General features: G+C 39.5%; 1 protein-coding gene across 2 annotated transcripts in view; it reads right to left on the reverse strand.

Moving 5' to 3' along the window:
• Positions 1-18453, reverse strand: part of twf1b (twinfilin actin-binding protein 1b) — a 29704-nt gene extending 11251 nt beyond the window's left edge. The window contains exons 1-2 of one of the 2 annotated variants that reach the window (XM_052030212.1): positions 18252-18453; positions 5330-5407 (exon numbers count right to left, since the gene is read on the reverse strand). In XM_052030212.1, coding sequence (XP_051886172.1) covers positions 5330-5407; positions 18252-18258 — 85 coding nt within the window. In that variant the 5' untranslated portion in view covers positions 18259-18453. Of the gene's footprint in view, positions 1-5329; positions 5408-15929; positions 16270-18251 lie in introns of those variants that run through there. The other variant, XM_052030211.1, reaches the window with a different exon arrangement.
• Positions 18454-18993: the final 540 nt, after the last annotated feature.

The raw sequence follows: 18993 nt of genomic DNA on the forward strand, positions 1-18993 counted from the left end.
CCTCGGTTAATACAGAACCTCTAGCTAAATAATTAAAATAAACAGATTAATTTAGTTGCGAAAAGATTTGGCAGAATTTGTGTTAGGTAGTATGGGCTATAATGTACATTGCTTTCTTTTAGTGGTATTAAAGCAGCATTGTTAAGCAACCCAATGCTGTCATGAGAGATACAAGAAGATTGAGAACCTCAAATGGAAGATTCACAGAAATGGAAACACTCAGTTCTGACAATGACGTGTTCTCTTATTGATGTGTTGCAAATTCTGACACCAGTGAAAGATTTCACAGATGCAATCTCTGAAGCCAGCTCTCAAAAAGATTCACAAGATTAGTTTACTCAGTGTTAAGCTGACTTTCAGGAGTTTTTTTTTGGGGGGGGGTAAGAATTGATAACATTTTAGCAATATTCATTGTTTTTCAAAGGTTGCATTTTGTACGTGAAATAGAAAGATTTTTCTAAAGTATAATCGTTAATATATTTATCACAGCTATACTGTGGAGTATATGGAGTCCATAATATATAGTTGTAGTCATTAGTGCTAAAGATTTTGTAGATATTAGGCTTGCCTCAAAGATAGTATTTTTGGTTTTGAAATATAACTTTGTGAAATCAAGCCTCAGTACATTGACAGGCATAGGATAGGTACATGGAGCTGGGAAAAATAGAGGGCTATGGGTCTTTAAGGTAGGGACATGTTCAGCACAGCTTTGTGGGCCAAAGGGCCTGAATTGTGCTGTAGGTTTTCTATGTTTCTATTCCAAGCTGACACTTTGGTGCAGTGTGAAGTAGGGACTCTTCCTGCATCCGAGCCAACATCTCACCTTTAAACAAAATAGCAAATTAGTCTTTTTTTTGCCACATTTTTGTGACCATTTTCAACAAATTAGCTGTTCCTTTTTCTCACTTTACAATAAGGCCACACTTCAAAATTGGCTATGAAACAATCTTTATATTCTTTTAAGAAATGAATAACATACATTTTACACATAAATAATGTTCACTTATTTAGTTGTAGCCATCCATTAATGCTAAATCTTTCATAGATATTAGGCTTGGCTCAATGACAGTATTCCTGGTTTTGAAATAGAATGCTGTGAAATCAAATCCATTACCATACATTGCAGACCTACCAATGCCAAACCCTTCTTCACCAGCACTTGGTAATAGACCCACCATCTGAATTGCATTAAAAATGGGGCTCAATGTTCAACTCTAGCAATGACCAGTTGAAGCAGACATTCCCACTCTGTTAAGTATGAATGAAATGGACCTCAGCAGAACAAGCCAAGTAAGCAACTGCCAATACAAGAAATAGTCTCAGTGTAGAATCTGTAATTTCTAGTGCACAAATTAGTAAATTCAGATAGAGGAATTGATAATGTGAAATTGGAATTTCTGTATGTAGCTGCAAGAGAAGAGGGAACTTTTGCTCTTTTTTTCCAAAACCATTTGCAAATTCTGACATGACAACGAAGTGTTGTCAAGAGTATCACATTGCCCTGTTTCAGTATTCTTTAGCAGAAAGTTTGGCAAGCATTTTTTTTAAAATCCTATCAAAACCATGTTTATTATCATGAATCTGATGATTAATTACAAATCAGTAACTTGGATAAAATTAGTTAAAATTTAAACATAAAATGTATCATATTTCATGTTATCATGGAAATATTACAAATATATTACATGGATTTGTTAAATAGAAGCCTTCAATATACATTGCCTGGACTGCTCCATCCCAAGAATTGACTGCATGTTTAAAAACAATGCTGTAAATGTTTATCACGTGCCCTGTATGAATTGCACGTCCAAAAGGCAAAGGGTAGAAACATAGCTTCATGGATAAAGAAACACATCTTTGATGTAAAAATTTACCAGATACATCAGTCAAAACATCATACTTACACTGATAATTCTGGCTATGGTTGACAAATACAAGGCCCTAATGAGAACATACCTGGAATATTGGGACTATTTTTGGAATTTTCTAGCAAAGAGAACAAATACCAAGGAAGAATATACTTGCCATAGTGGAAGTGCAACAAAAATCCACCAGATTGAATCCTCAGAGGAAAGATTAAGCAATGTGGGCCTATAGTCTCTGAGTTAGCCTCTGGGCTCTGGGCCTATAGTCTCTGAGTTAGCCTCTGGGCTCTGGGCCTATAGTCTCTGAGTTAGCCTCTGGACTCTGGGCCTATAGTCTCTGAGTTAGCCTCTGGGCTCTGGGTCTATAGTCTCTGGGCCTATAGTCTCTGAGTTAGCACAAAAGGTAATCTCATTGAAATATGCATAATTCTTACAGGGCTTGACATGAAGAAATGTCTCCCTTGGCTGGAATATCTAGAACCAAAATAAGAGGTCAGCCATTCAGGACTAAAATGAGAAGGAATTTCTTCACCTAGAGGACAGTGAATCATTGGAATTCTCCACCCAAGGGGGAGCTGGAGCCCCAGTCACTGAGTATAATCAAGACAGATTGATAAGTCTTGGAAAAATCGAAGAATACATGGTTACTGCAGGAAATTGCCTACTTTTCCTTCTTGCAAAATATTACTGTAGATGGTACAACTCAGTGACAGTCGGCATTTACTGGACAGTCATAATGCAGAATATGGTTTCCTCAGCCTGAAAAAAAAATTATAAGCTATGGAGGTGCCCCTTGGAGGAAATGAATAGTCTTTACAAATAAGTCACACAATTCATGGACAGGGAAATGTGTCACATTTACATTTTTCTTGATAATTTTTCAAGGAAAGAAATTAGACAAGTTAATTTTAAAATGCATCACTGGATTGAAATTTGCCAAATGTGTGATGAGAATCAGAACTCGAGGGAGCATTTAGTAAGGATGGTACCAGGAGCCAAACAAAATGAGTTGAATGTCGTGATCAGTTTTGGAATTCTCTGGCAAACAGCTAGCAAAATTTGAATAAATGGCTTTCATCTGTGCTGCAATCCACTATTGTCCAAAATTAGTAATTTAAGAACACAAAAACTCTTATATGATAATGATTTCTGGATTGTTTTGTGTCTTCCAAAAACTGCATTGGACACTTCCTGGCGTCAGTCACCCTTGCAACCCTGATGTCATTATCGCACTTCAAATCAAATTTTCAATTATATAATAGACGGATAAAAATGTCTTACGTAACAGAATTTCAGGGAAGTAAAGATCTGATTAATAATTATACAGATTATAATGATTTGGATGTGAATGTACATGGCACGATTAGCAAATTTGCTGATGATTCTAAATAAGGGGGTCTTGTTGATAATGAAGCAGGTTACAATGAATTCCAAAGAGATCTTGATCAGTTAGGGAGATGGGCTGAGGAAGGGCAAATGGTTTTCAATTTAGATAAGTGTGAACTGATGCATTTTGGATATTCAGTCCAGGGTAGCTCTTATACAGTGAATGGCAGAGCACTGATGAGTGTTGTGGAACAGAGGGACCTGGGAGTACAAGTGCACAGTTCACTGAAAGCGGCCTTGCAAGTAGACAGGGTGGTGAAGAAGGCATTTTGCATGTTGGCCTTCATCAGTCAAGGCATCGAGTTTAGGAGTAGGGACATTATGTTGCAGATATACAAGTCGTCGATGAGACCGCACTTGGAGTATTGTGTACGGTTTTGGTCACCCTGTTATAGGAAAGACATTGTCAAGCTGGAGAGGTTGCAGAAGAGATTTACGAGGATGCTGCCTGGGCTAGAAGGCCTGAGTTATAGGAAGGGGATGGCCACACTGGATCTTTATTCCTTGGACTGTAGGAGAATGAAGGGTGACCTCATAGAAGTTTATAAAATCATGAGGGGTATGGATAGGGTGGGGATCATAGTCTTTTCCCCAGGGTTGGGGAGTCCAAAACTAGAGGGCACGGATACACGATAACAGGGGCAAGATTTAAAAGAGAACTGACGGATAACTTCTCTACACAGAGGGTGGTGAGTACCTGGAATGAGCTGCCAGAGGAAGTGGTTGAGGCAGGTACAATTTAAGAGTCATTTGGATAGGTACATGGAGGGGAGGGTCTTGGAGGGTTATGGGCCGAACGTGGGCAACTGGGACTGGCAGGGAAAACGCTGTGGTCGGCGTGGACTAGTTGGGCCAAAGGGCCTTTTTCTGTACTGTATTGCTCTTGGACTCTATGGTGTTGATCTTGTTGAATTTACAATGGGCCTTTGTGCAGCAATTTTTAAATTTATTGCTAACTCAATTTAAAAAAAAACATTGATGAATAATTCCTCCCAAATATGTGCAAATGCATAAAACTATAAATGTACATCAAGCTACCACTTTGTAATGTAAATTTGCTAATCATTAACCCTCAAGTACTTTGTAATGCCCTTGAATAGCTTTCAATCTGAATACAATTTTTGACAGCCTTCCAACGTATCATATATTCCCAGTTTTTTCCCCAGTACTATCATATAATCTGTGTCTACAATTGTATTACCTTTCCCAACCTAGTTGATCTATAAATGAAAGATGAAGAGCAGGACAGCTGAGATTCACATCTTAGGAGGATGAGGCAGCATGGCAGAAGAAAGCAACCCAGAAATATGTATGCCCTTTGTCAGGCTTGTAGTAATGCTTAATTCATTCCAGTTTTTATGTTCTGGTATCGGCAAATAATCCCCACAGCAAATAATTGCACACATTTCTGCCTGCAAGATTGGTGCAGAGACCAGCCTAAACTTCTGTGCAAATCCAATCCAGAAATTTCTAAACTGCTGCATTTTCAGGGATGCAATTTGAGTTACAAAAAAGCTGGAGGAATTCACAGGGTCTCAACCCGTAGCATCAACTATCCATTCCCCTCTGCAAATGCTGCCTGACCCATTAACTTCCTCCAGCTTCTTGTTTATTGCTCTGGGTTCCTACATTTGCAGCCTCTTGTGTCTCCATGTAATTTGAGTTATATGGGAAAAACTTATGAAGCACCTGGGAAACAGCAGCAGCTATTTTAATAAACTTTACAGAACCAGCAAGTGAATAGTATTTCCATTTAAGTTAAAAAGTTAATGTGCTATGTGAATCAACAGATATACAAATTGAGGAAGCACAATTTTTCCCTCCAAAATTCCTCACAACCATATTAGTTGGCAATAAACGCTAGCTGGCAGTATCTTCAACCAGTGTAGTGGGATCATAAATAAATCTATTGACTTGCATTTGAAGACAATTAATCTGAATTACATAGTGAAATTTTGTTTTGGTATTACAGAAAATTATATTTTATAAGGTTTGCCCCTGTTTAAGATGTAATACTAAAAAACCATTCTGCAGAGGTACATGCTAAATGCAGATGTTCCAGCTCCTTACTAACTTACCATTTTCAATCACAATTTTCAGGACACAGAATTCTCCATTCCTGGCTCTGGCAAAGATGTCCTTTAGCTCTTTGGAAACTGTAAAAATGAAACAGTAGAAAATATGCCAAAACATGGTTAGTTATAGTTAAGAAATGTCATTTATAAAGGTTAACAATTTTATACGTTTACAAAGTGTTTTTCCCCACTACTTATAGAAGCCACCATAACATCATAAAACTGAACAATACTAGAGAAAAAGATGTGATGATTAGTTGCTATTGACAAATAAAACCTAATGTAAGTGATTGAGCTCATATAGCCACTATCATCAATATTTTTCAAAAGTCACTGAAAGCCTTCCATATTTTCTTTTTAAAATACCATTGTTGATAAATTCTTCACCTGCTGGTAGTGTTAAATGTGACTTCAGCTCTACTATAATCATATATGGTCCAATTTTTATTTAGTGTGCTGCAAAATATTTATCAACAACTGCCACAGATGTGATCATACCTTTGCAGATTAGCAGTGAGCACAGTTTCTTCCCAACTAACTACAGATTACAAGCCAATGTCCCCAACCTTCAGTAATTAATGCTTAAAGTGTATCACTGACCCAAAGGTAAATAAGGTAGACTGTAAACAAAGGAATGAAAACGAAATGAAAATTTTTAAAAAAAACTACAGGTGATGGAAATCTGAAATAGAAATGACTGAAAATACTCAGCAGATCATCCAGCAGTGAAACATTAACTCTTTTCTCTTTTGACACACAGTTAATGTTTCTGGTCAACGACATCACCAGGAGTAGAAAAGTTAGAAAACATGCACGTTTTAAGTTCCAGAAAGAGGGAGGGGTAAAGAGAACAAAGGGACTGTGATATCAACTCAGCTACTTCTTCTCTTCATGATGCTGCCTCATCTGATGTGCATCTCCAGCATTCTTTTTTGTTTTAGATTTCTAGAAAATGCTATGTTCTGCATCTCACAATTCCAGCACATTCCTTTTTCCCTCTATCTACTTTCATTAATAGAGCCCTAGAGTAATACAGCATGGAAACAGGCCCTTCGGCCCAACTTGTCCATGTTCATTGTGTTGTCCAGTGAGCTAGTCACATCTGCCCAGTTTGGCCCATAGCCCTCTAAACCTTTCCTATCCACGTACTCATCTTGATGGCTGTACTTATCTGAATATTTCTAATGTGCCCATCTCAACCACTATTTCTGGCAGTTCATTCCAAATATGCACCCCCCTTTATGTGAAGAAGTTAATGTATTAACCAGATCTCATCCAAAGCATTGTGCCACCTAGACAATCTTGTTCTCCACCCCATCATAGACATTCCCTTTGTTTTTTCCACTTTTCTGCCTCTGGAACTTAAAACAGGTTTGTTTCGTTTTTCACTTTTCAATTCTGATGCAAAGTCTGAAAAATTAACTCTTCTTCTCCATCCATGGGGTCTGCCTGACCCACTGTGCATTTCCAGCACTGTTTTTGGTACGAACACTAGAGATGCTCTACAAAGAATGCACAGAACATTAAATTAAAACTAACATTTTCTGATATGATAAAGGACATTCTCTAATCAAGGACATTTTCTTTTTTTGTAGTACTGCCTTTATGTAAAAGATAAATTTCTTTGATATGCAACAGCCCACGGGCAGGTTAACATATTACTATCAAAAGAATCTTTCAGGTTGGATTGCACAAGTAGAGACAGCAAGGTACTAGTCTATTCAGACTTTTCTTCTGATCAACATGAGAGTGAGATACAGAAACAGCAAGTTAGAGCATGAAATGTACAAGGAAAGAGCACAAAAGAGGGACAGAACAAGAGAGGAATTAGACTGCAATGTTAAGTAAAATCCATGTTACAGGACATGATTGGGTCAAGTTTTACTGAAAATTTTAAAGTCCGACTACATATATTCCAAGGAAATATGATTATTTAATGCATGTTAATGTAAATTTGCCGTTTGATCTTTCTTTCTTTCATTTCTAGCTGCTAGGTAATTCATAGCCAATGTCATGGTCTGTGATAGTGAATATTCTGCCTGTACCAAATCAAACAGGACACCCAAGAACAAGCAAAATACAATGAAAATGATTGGTATTGGTATCTGGACTTGCTAAAATTACCCATAAAATTGGCCACGAACAGATATGTTCTATCTAACAGAAACAAAAAGTGTTAACTTACAGTAGTTTCCTTTGGCTGAGCAAAATGACTATGTATAAGAGACAAAAATGTAGCACATGACCTTTCTGATTACAGATTATTAAAATAACTAAAGCAGGTGCCAGGTCCAGGCTACTGAAGATTTAAATCACTAAGGGGTGGTTCTTCTTTGCATCACGATTACAGGGTTCAACTATACACAGTTAATCACATCTTTACTACCGATCTGGCAGAGAAAGGAACACAAATTGAAAGTTTGAGGAAAGTTTCACAGCCCAGGATCACCAGTGTGGAAATTTCCCATGAAATGTCTTCACTGTGGATGGAATCATTCTGAATATTTCACGGGTCTCCATGTCATCAGATGGAATAAATAATTATTAATAATGCGAATTACAAAATGTATGTGACAAATGTCATAAGTAGGTTGTAGATTCTTCCTCTCAGGATTGAGGATGAATTATTTTTACTCCAGTTCTGTGGTTTTGGGACCCATAATCTCTACCACAGATAAGGCAGGTGCTACTTGACACGATGGGCAGTATGGTTCGTTTGTGAAGTGGTATGCTACTCCCATCATTTCTGCTGGCTAGTGTATGAAGACTAATCCAACCACTGTATGGAAACACAGAGAGTGTGTACCCATTATATGCCACATTGCCAGAGTCCTCCTCAACCACTTATGGATCCACTTGATGACTAGCTGCCAATCCCTAAAAGTCCAGACCAAACTCAAAGTATCCCAAAATTCCACCGCACAACTATCAGAGATCAGATATCACTGAGAAGTCCAGGTAGGAAAATGACCTATTTTCTGAAGTAAGCCCTCAGGTAAGATATCATTTTGTGTGAACCTGGTCCTAGGGCAAGAATACCATTGGGAAGATCTAATCTGAAGGATTAATACAGCAGTTTCATTTTTCCCCCAAATGGCTTATAAAATCAAAAAGAAAATTATTAATTATATGTACAATTAACAGCAGTAAATGTGACTTGATTGATATTGTATCTGTAAAATATCACACTAATGTTACATTTGCTGTGTTAAAGGAGGACCACAGCAGGGAACTCTTAAGAATGTGCAAACTTCCATGTCATTGTTCTATTCCTCAAGATGACTATTCTGCCCAGTCATATTAAGGTCATGACCCACAAGGACTTCTTGTTTGAAAATGTGATTTTAAGATTATTTTGAAGAATCCATGGTGAAATTTCAGTCTCACCATTTCCAATAAGCTCTTGTTCTGAGATACAAATCTCTTGGAAGGTACTGGGCTTACTAAATGTGTATAGGCTCTGCTTGTTGAATTTGGAACACAAGATCAGCAACAAATGGTAAAGAACCTTTCCAGTGACCATTTAGAACCATTGGGAAAACTCCAAAATGCAGCCCAATAAATTTCTCTTGTTCTTTGTGATGATCAGACAGCAAGAAAATCACCACATTTGGAGATAAAAGTCAAGCTTGTGCTTGAAGTTTCAAAGAACCACTTTTTTAAAAAAAAACAGGAGATCACCTTTTGCTTAGAGAAACCGCAACCAACACCCACAAAATTCTATTGGGAAAAATCCCGAAGTGTGAGAGTGCACTCAGGTCCCATTGTATTCAAAGTGCTTCTTCAAACAGCAGAATTCATCACAGTGCCAAGTAGCAACAGGAGGCTTTCTAGGAACAATATAAACAGTTTTGTGTCATTCCTAGGAGATTAATTAGAATGATAGACCTAAAGCCCTGGGAATTAGAAATTACCTGTGGTTTAAAATTAGCTAACCACAGTTAGAATCAAAAAATGCAATGGAAAGATATGAAGTGACTGAAGGGCATAACCATAAACAATGCCTGTCAACCAACAATAACCCAAGGACAGGAATTCTTTCCTAGTGAAGACGGTGGGATAGACATAGAAAATGTAACAGATCTCCCTCACTGGTTGAGAGGCTGTAACAAAGAGACACAGTTTAAGATAACCACAGGAAGCATTAAAACGGGAGTTCTGAAAGAAAAAAAGATGATACTTATCACAGGAGCTGATGGAAAATTAAATTCACATTCACAAACCATTGACGAAACAGTCCAGGTCATGGTTAGCAATTATAAAGGTTTCAAGATGTGAGCAGGAGAATACATTTAGATCAGGCAAGTTATATGACATATTTCTACTATACATTTACCTAGGGAGGGTAAAATAAGGTCTGATCTGGCATTAATTCTATAACCCCCTCAACATGGAACACTCCTGGCTGATTCAAATTAATTTGGTCATCAACGCATGTTAGAGGAAATGGCTTCAATAGAGCCATTGAAAGGCTTCAATGGAAAATACTAATTGAAAATAGAAGTGCACCCAGTCAGGAATAGCAACAATGTTCCTGTATTACCCAGTGCAGGTGCTGTATGAACATCACAGATAGTACAATCCACCCACAACATGGCCAAGACAGCCCTGAGCAGACTGAAAAGGTATAATGATTCTTGTTATGAGGACACCTTATACTCTATGGTCACCTTTTAAACTATGTTAATGTTTTTTTCCCCTAATTAATCATGATAATTAGTAGCAATTCATAAGGTAACATGCCTCAATGACTACCGACCAGTGGCTCTGACATCCATCATCATGAAGTGCTTTGAGAGGTTGGTCATGGCACGCATCAACTACACCCTCCCAGACAATCTTGACCCACTGCAATTCACCTATCGGCAAAACAGGTCTACAGCAGACGCCATCTCCCTGGCCCTACACTCAGCTCTGGAGCATCTGGACAGTAAAGACACATACGTTAGACTATTGTTTACTGACTACAGCTCTGCCTTCAATACAATAATCCCAAGCAAGCCCGTCACCAAACTCAAAGACTGGGGACTCAACACCTCCCTCTGTAACTGGATCCTTGACTTTCTCACCAACAGACCGCAATCAGTGAGGATAGGCAGCAATACCTCAGGCACGATTATTCTCAACACTGGTGCACCACAAGGCTGCGTCCTCAGCCCTCTACTCTACTCCCTATACCCTCATGACTGTGTGTGGCCAGATTCTGCTCTAACTCCATCTACAAGTTTGCAGATGATACCACCGTTGTAGGACTATCTCAAACAGTGATGAGTCAGAGTACAGGAAGGAGATAGAGCTTAGTGGAATGGTGTCATGACAACAACCTTTCCCTCAATGTCAACAAAACAAAAGAGCTGGTTATTGACTTCAGGAAAGGGGGCAGTGTACATGCACCTGTCTACATCAATGGTGCTGAGGTCGAGAGGGTTGAGAGCTTCAAGTTCCTGGGAGTGAACATCACCAACAGCCTGTCCTGGTCAAATCACGTAGAAGCCACAGCCAAGAAAGCTCACCAGTGCCTCTACTTCCTCAGGAGGCTAAAGAAATTTGGTTTGTCCCCTTTGACTCTCACCAACTTTTACCGATACACCATAGAAAGCATCCTATCTGGATGTATCACGGCTTGGTACGGCAACTGCCCTGCCCAAGACCGCAAGAAACTGCAGAGAGTTGTGGACATAGCCCAGCACATCACAGGCACCAGCCTCCCCTCCTTGGACTCTCGTTGTCTTGGTGAAGCAGCCAGCATAATCAAAGACCCCACCCACCCGCATCATTCTCTCTTCTTCCATCGGGTAGAAGATACAGGAGCCTGAGGGGACATACCACCATCTTCTACCGCACTGTGATAAGACTATTGAACAGTTCCTTTATACAATGAGATGGACTCTGACCTCACGATCTACCTTGTTGTGACCTTGCACCTTATTGCACTGCACTTTCTCTGTAGCTGTGACACTTTACTCTGTACTGTTATTGTTTTTACCTGTACTACCTCAATGCACTCTGTACTAACTCAATGTAACTGCACTGTGTAATGAATTGACCTGTACAATCAGTGTGCAAGACAAGTTTTTCACTGTACCTCGGTACAAGTGACAATAATAAACCAATACCAGATCACATTCATCATTTGCTGTACCCTGATTCTGGGAACAACACACACAAGAGCTTCCAGTGTGTGCAGAGCAAGGTCAATCTAAGTACCCCAAATATACAAATGGAGAGGAAGGGCTCAGACTGTGATACTGTCTACAATAAAATAGCCTTTTGTGAATCTGTCAAGTTTCACATATGAATAGTTGTGGTATACTACTGCAAGACCCAAATGTCTCCAAAAGGAGGAAAATAAAACCAGTGGAGTAAAAAGGATAAGATTTTTTTTACTAAAATCTGGAAATAGAATTGACACCAACAACTACTAGATTCAAATTCAACTGAAATAGCAATATTTGATATAATTATATTTTTATCTATTACTGATACTGCACATAATAAATAAAATATCAGATCAACAAATTGCAAACCAACCATCACCAGTTTTATTCAGTTGTAGCTAGGACCTTACAGCAATGTAAACAATTCTGATAAAACAACTCCTAACTGTAGCCCTCAAGGCTGGGGGGGAGACAGACAAAAAAAGGAAATACTGCATTAGCTAGAAACTCCAAACAAAGAATGCTGGAAACACTGCAGATTATATGCCATCTGTGGAGAGAACAGACAAGTCTGCAATTTAGACGAGTTTCGGGAGGAGCTCTGATGCTGGGTCTGTAGCCAGAATATTAACCCTCCATGGAAGATGCAGAACTTGTGTTTAAAATTACAACTGAATCATATCCCAAGGACAATTGCAGCTCTGTTACAACTAATAGATCATTTGAAATCCAGTAAATATTATGCTGCAGGAAAATACATAACTCAATTAAATAATCAATGAAAAAATAGCTAGTTTATCTACTTTTCTACAGTACAAGCCATGGGAGAAATGTTAGCCAGGTTGTGGGAGCTCTCATCTCCATCCCACTTTAGTTAAAGGTGTTTTCATTTGCATAAAATGTTAAGTGTCAACTCAGAATATATGCTCATGACCTCAATACAAAGACAGAGACACAACCAAGAACCAAAAATAACATTAAATAATTGTAAGCAGAACCACCAAGCTCCATTCTTTAAAACCATAAAATATTCTGAAAATATCATTGGGTCTCCCTGACTTTCACCTGCAGAGAACCAGAGACCGTGCCAATTTACAATTTGGCTCCAATAAGTGATTATACTTTAAGAACCAAACATTTTAATAATAGTGAAATATTAATGAACCAAAGCCAGTGGTTCATGGTCCTTAAGCAATCTATTTTTACTCAATACTGAGATAAAGGCATCACTGCCAAGGTCAGCATTTATAGCCCATTCCTAATCACCCAGGGGAAAGTGGTGGAGAGTCATTAACTTAAAACCATTGGACTCTGTGAAATAATGATACCACAATAGTATTATTCTTTAGGAAGCTCCAGGATTTAACTCCAGCACTGATGATGGAATGGTCAAATGCCCCCAAATAAGAATGGCAAGTAACTGGAAGGAGATTTTGGAAGTAGTGGTACTCGCATGCATCTACTTCCCATGTTCTAAATCATAAAGGTCACATGCGTTTGAAGTACTACCAGAATAGCTTTGGTGAATTGCTGCAGTACACCTTGTTGAGAGTATACCCGATGCCAATAGCTATGGAAGTGAACTTTAAGTTGGCAAAGGGGGAGTTGATTTTATGAGAGCTGTATCCCGGATGGTGCTGGACTGTGTGTGGAGTCGAGAGTATTCCACTGCACACCTACCTTATGGCGTGTATGTGGTAAAAAGACTCAAGGGACAGGTGGTGGTCACTCACTGCTGAATACCCTGTCTTTGACCCACATTTGTAGCACCAGTGTTTGTGTGGTGGGCACGTTTAAGTCTCTGGTCAATAATAACCAACAGGACGTTAGTCAATAGCTTGATAATCATAATGCTGCTGAATATCAAAGTGAAGGGGTTGGTTTCTCTCTCCTCAGGGACAGTCATTGCTTGGCACATTTGTGATTTGAACGTCAACTGCCACAGCATAAGCTTGCATGTTATCTATGTCTTGCTGCATGCTGGAAGTCTGTTTCCAGCTTCTACAGTTTATTTTCTTATTTTTCATGTTTTTGTGCAAGTTGGACTGCTTCATTATCTAAGGAGATGCAAGTAGAACTAAACGCTGATCATTTCCACTTCTGACTAAAGATGAAGGGAAGGTCATATGTGATGCACAGAAAGATTGTTGAGCCTAGGATGTTGTTCTGAACAAATCTTGCAATGAGGAGACACAAGAAATTCTGCAGATGCTGGAATCTGGAGCAATACACAAAAAGTGCTGGAGGAACTCAGCAGGTCAGGCAGCATCCATGGTGGGAAATAAACAGTCAACTTTTCGGGCTGAGACCCTTCATCAGGACTGGAAAGGAAGAGGGCAGATGTCCCAGGGGGTGAAACGATTGGACTTCAATAGCCCAAACTTTTGCCATTTGTGTTAGGTTTAACACTAGCAAATGCAAAGTTATTTGCTTTGACTTGAGGTCTTTAGTGCCACAATTACATATTTGTTGCCTGGATATCAAAGACCATCACTCTCAACTCACCACTGGAATTTAGCTTTTTTGGGCATATTTGGACCAACGTCACGATGAGGTACAAACAGAAAACAGTGGAAATACTCAGCAGGTCAGACAGCTTCTGTAATCAATGCAAGATCATCAACCTGAAACATCAACTTTGTTACTCTCTCCACAGAATATGCCTGACCTTCTGAGTATCGCCAGCACTTTTTTTTAAACTTGAGATTTCTAGCACCTACAGTTTTTTTTCTGCCACAATGAGAAATGAAGTTGCAAAGTTCCAGAAGAACCAAGAGCACTGCTGAACAGATTATTGAAGATTAGGCACTACTTAATAGCACCATTGATGACATCTTACATCTCTTTCCTCATGGTCGAGTAGGTCAATGGGATGGCATTTTTGGATTGGTCTGCATTATATGGATGGGACACACCTGTGCAATTTTCTGTTTTGTCAGGTAGATGCCCAATGAAGATGAATATTCTTAATGTTTGAAACATACTCAAAAAATCAAATATTTAAAACATTCCTGCATGAATAAATCCATCAGTTTCTTCTTGAAGCTGTAGAACTGAGTCAAAGGTCCACTATACAAGGCCTTGAAACAGCAACAAAACCTCCTTTTAGAAACTCATGGGCAGAACACTTACAATTTACCCATATCTATTGATCACTTGTGAGACTCCTCCAGCTTCATTAAATGGATCCATATTTGCTAAAACGTCAAGTTACAGTTATTCCAGAGAACTTCTCTGGCCCGAATAACATTTGGATAGCTCAGTCTGCTACATGGTAATACATATTACAGTTGTATTTAGAAGAACAAGGTTGAAGTAATATGCAGTAGTTCTTCACATTTAAAATAATTTATTTTGTGTTCTCTGATATATACCCCTCTTTCCCTGGGCTAAACTTCCCCCACAAATCAACTCCAAACACTCATGTTCCCATCCAGGTGCCTTCCATCTTGCTCCCATGAATCCAGTTTTACTAAACTGCTAAATTAACATTCCTTTCTAGCCCCGTGATAGCTCATATAATCTTCAGATGTTATTCACTTCCTTTCAAAGTTTCCACCATCACTCCCCCTTTCCCCAGTGCCCTTCTCAAAAATAATCACACTCAACGCCCTTTTGATACAAACTATTCCTTCTTCAGCCTTGCCATCCTGTCCAAAGTCTCCAGAAGTAATCGCCTCCCAAATCTTATTAATTCACCTGACAATCTCATGTTTTAGCCTTGCTGATCTACCTAAACTCCCAAAACAGTCTCTTATATTTTAGTATTTTTTTCCAGCTTTTGTTCGTTCAAGATTTGCCCTTTCCCATTTCTTAACTTCTTCAGGATTTCAACTGCATTAGCAGTTTTAACATTCTGCTGGAAGATTCCCGGGGTTGTTTTCCTATGGTAGGAATGGTTGTAATGTCTCTTGCTCGCGAGCTCCAGTCCCAAGGATAAATGCAAAATTGAAAATCATAAGTCATTAAATTTAAGGTTACTGAGTTTTGCTGGCAATTACTCGAACATACCGTAAAGCCGATTTGTCCAGTTTACTATTGTAAAACAAAACCAACAAAAATGTCATTATTTGTCAACATCAACCTATCATACATTGGAATTAGAAAATCTTTCCTAAATATATTGCCCATTCTAAGGCACCAATGCTTGGTCTATGAATTGACATGACTTTATAATATAGTTTTTTTTTGAAAGAAAATTTTCACAATGCAAAGCACTTCTGTTTGAACACCTCACGTCCTCTGCGGATAGTCATCCAAATGTTATTTGAAAGCCATTTAGGATTAGGTGCTTAAAAAGGATCAGACTAACATTTTTTTCCCGCAACATTGTGGCCAGACATGTGAAAAGTAACAAGTTCCACTTTACTCGCCTGGTTTCTAAACCCCGTGGGTTTTAAGTTTGAAGCTACTCGAACCAGCGAGGATTTTGTTTGTGACAGTACCTGGAATGCCGGTCTGATGGGACATGTCGTTGCAGAGGATGCCGATTCGTGGGGGGGGGGGGGGCGGCTCCGGGGATTGTGTTCCTGCGGGCAGGGGGTGCCTGTGCTGCCTCAAGCTGGCGAATTCCAGTGCTGGGGATCTGGCGGGCTTCGCTCCGGGGAATCGTTCTATCTGCCCCTAGCTAGCGCAGCCTCTACACCAGGGATCGTTCCATCCCTCGCTAGGGAGCCTCTGCACTGATTCTCTCCCTCCTCTCTCTCTCTCTCTCTCGATCTTCTTCGGCTTCCCGGGAGCTGTTGCGTGACACCAGCTCCGCTGCTTGTATTCCGCTCCACATCATCTGAGCTGCACTGCTCGACAGAATGAGGAGGTACGTTCAGGATGCACGTCATTTAGACGGCTGAGGGAGCGTTCATTGTAGTGCACGAAAGGAAGTGGAGGGAACTGGGAGGCAGAGCAAGTTTCTTAGTGGAGGGAACTGGGAGGCAGAGCAAGTTTCTTAGTGTAGTATAGCCGCCTATTAGGGCGAGATTGGAAAGTCATTATCAATGGTAAGATTCTGCATTAGCTAAAAACATGTCGAAATACAAGTATATTTAAATATGGAGAGTCAAACATAAACATTTGGAAAGCAGCTTTCCTTTATACGTTATAATTAATTATTGGACTCATTATATCATAATTTATTTTGCATGATGAACTGATTCATCTCCCCTCCGAAATGTTCGTCTTTTTGCATGAAACCAAGGAAGCAATGGCAGATGATTTACAGATGGGGGATTAGGGCTCCGGCGGGACGGGGGAGGGGCTAGGCTGATGTAGCCAGGTGCGGAGATCAAATTGGCATTTATTAAAACCAGGCACAGCACAACAAAAGAGCGCATGGAATGGCAGTGTTGATTTCCATGATGTCATATGCCACCATTCGTATTTTTCCACCGCATCATTTTCTGGTGTGTACTGTACCGAACGACAACGATTTGTCTTCATGCAGCAACACATTGCCAATGCCAGAAATCCGAAATATAAACAGAAAATGCTGGAAGTACTCACCAGGTCAGGCAGCAGCTGCAGAGAGAGAAACATGGGTATTGACTTGAAAAGTTAACTTTCAGTTTCAGACATTAACAGTGGCTGAGGTAAGGAGTTTAAATAGAAATGTTATGGATCACAATCGAAATGACAAGCCAGGTTTCATGGGTAGTTAATAGCACAAAGATTTCAAATAGCAGATGCATAGTTCAAAAAATATAGCAAAATGCATTATTTACATTTATATAGTTACTGACTTCTGGATGAAGTTAATTGCACAAGCAGCTGTTTAGTGCTGTAAGATTTATTAATAATTTTCTCCTACCATACTGATAGGTGCGGTAGATTACTCTGTCTCTGCTTCATCAAAGACAGCTTCCATTCTCCCTAATCAGCTTTGTAAAATTAATCCCATCACGTGTGGTAATCGTTCAAAATATGCTCTCCAGATGGTGCAGAGATTTACTCATCTGATTATTTTGTTATGGTCTTTAACACCATGTTGTGAACAAAGGACTGCTCATACAGTAACTATTCGTACGCATTAAACTACTTCAGCATAAATTTGCTCAGTACTTAACTGGACGATAAAGTAGAACTGTTTTGGTCTCCTCAGCTATGACCCCCATTGAATAGCCTCCTAGTTGAAAACCTGTAGTAAAAATTCTTGCTTCCCCCCCCCCCCCCGAGGGCAAATTTCTTCATGATTATTAGAAGAGGGGGAATCAGCACAGTCTTGTTCTGCTATGAAGTTAGTCATGATCCCAAAACATTTTTCTCATCCTCATTACAACACGTAACTTCCAAGTGTGAACTTGCATCTCCAATTATCTGAAACTTAATCCGATGTATGTAATGAAAGGCAAACAGACCTATCTTTACTGGATAGCCTATTCATGTAACACCTTTTTCAAGACCTAATGAGAGGTCTCGACCCAAAATGTTGACTACTTATTTCCCTCCATAAATGCTGCCTGACTTGCTGAGTTCCTCCAGCATTTTATATAAGATCTTTATTAGTCACATGTACATCGAAACACACAGAGAAATACATTTTTTGCGTAGTTCTGGGGGGCAGCCCGCAAGTGTCGCCATGCTTCCAGCGCCAACATAGCATGCCCACAACTTCCTAACCTGTATGTCTTTGGAACGTGGGAGGAAACCGGAGCACCCGGAGGAAACCCACGCAGGCACGGGGAGAACGTACAAACTCCTTACAGACAGCTGCAGGAATTGAACCCGGGTCGCTGGCACTGTAAAGCGTTACACTAACTGCTGCACTACCGTACCGTGCATTTTTTTGTGTTGCTCCAGATTCCAGCATCTATAGTCTCTTGCATCTCCAATTCATTCTGTATCTCAACTGCATGAAGAACTGTGATGGGAGTATAGGAACAGCATCAAGCTGTTAACTTACTTTTCTGCCGTTCACAGTCTACAGTTAATGCATAAAATTTGGAATATATTGGTGAATCAAAATATATCCTCAGCAATAAGGGCAGTAGAGCTTCTGCCTCGCAGCTCCAGCAACCCAGGTTCCATTCTGACCTCTGGTGGTGTTTCATGTTTGTATAGGTTTCCTCCCACAGACCAAAGCCATGCAGGTTGATAGGATAATTGGCCACTGTGAATTGGCCCACATGTGTAGGCAAGTAGCAAAATCAGGGCTTGGCAAGTGGCACTGACTTAGACAACCCAAGGGCCTGCTTCTGTGTTATATGTAGTTGTGTGCAATTAACTATATGACTATACAATGAAAATGCACTAGATACCTCTTGGAAAATGTGAGTTTTTTTTCTATTACAACAGCACAAATTATGGAGAGCCACGATTAACTTTTCATGTTAATTACCTGATGTACATCAACCTGAAATGCATTTGTCTGACCTGCTATTTACAGCATTTTCTGCTTTATATTAAACACCAAAGTAGACTGATTGAATTAAATTCCTGTAATCTGTCACAAAGTTTGAAAATCCAGTAATGTTACCACAGGAGCAGAATTTATGTACAAAATGTCTGCTTCAAGCT

The sequence above is a fragment of the Pristis pectinata genome, chromosome 15 (assembly GCF_009764475.1).
Source record: "Pristis pectinata isolate sPriPec2 chromosome 15, sPriPec2.1.pri, whole genome shotgun sequence".
Taxonomy (NCBI): domain Eukaryota; kingdom Metazoa; phylum Chordata; class Chondrichthyes; order Rhinopristiformes; family Pristidae; genus Pristis; species Pristis pectinata.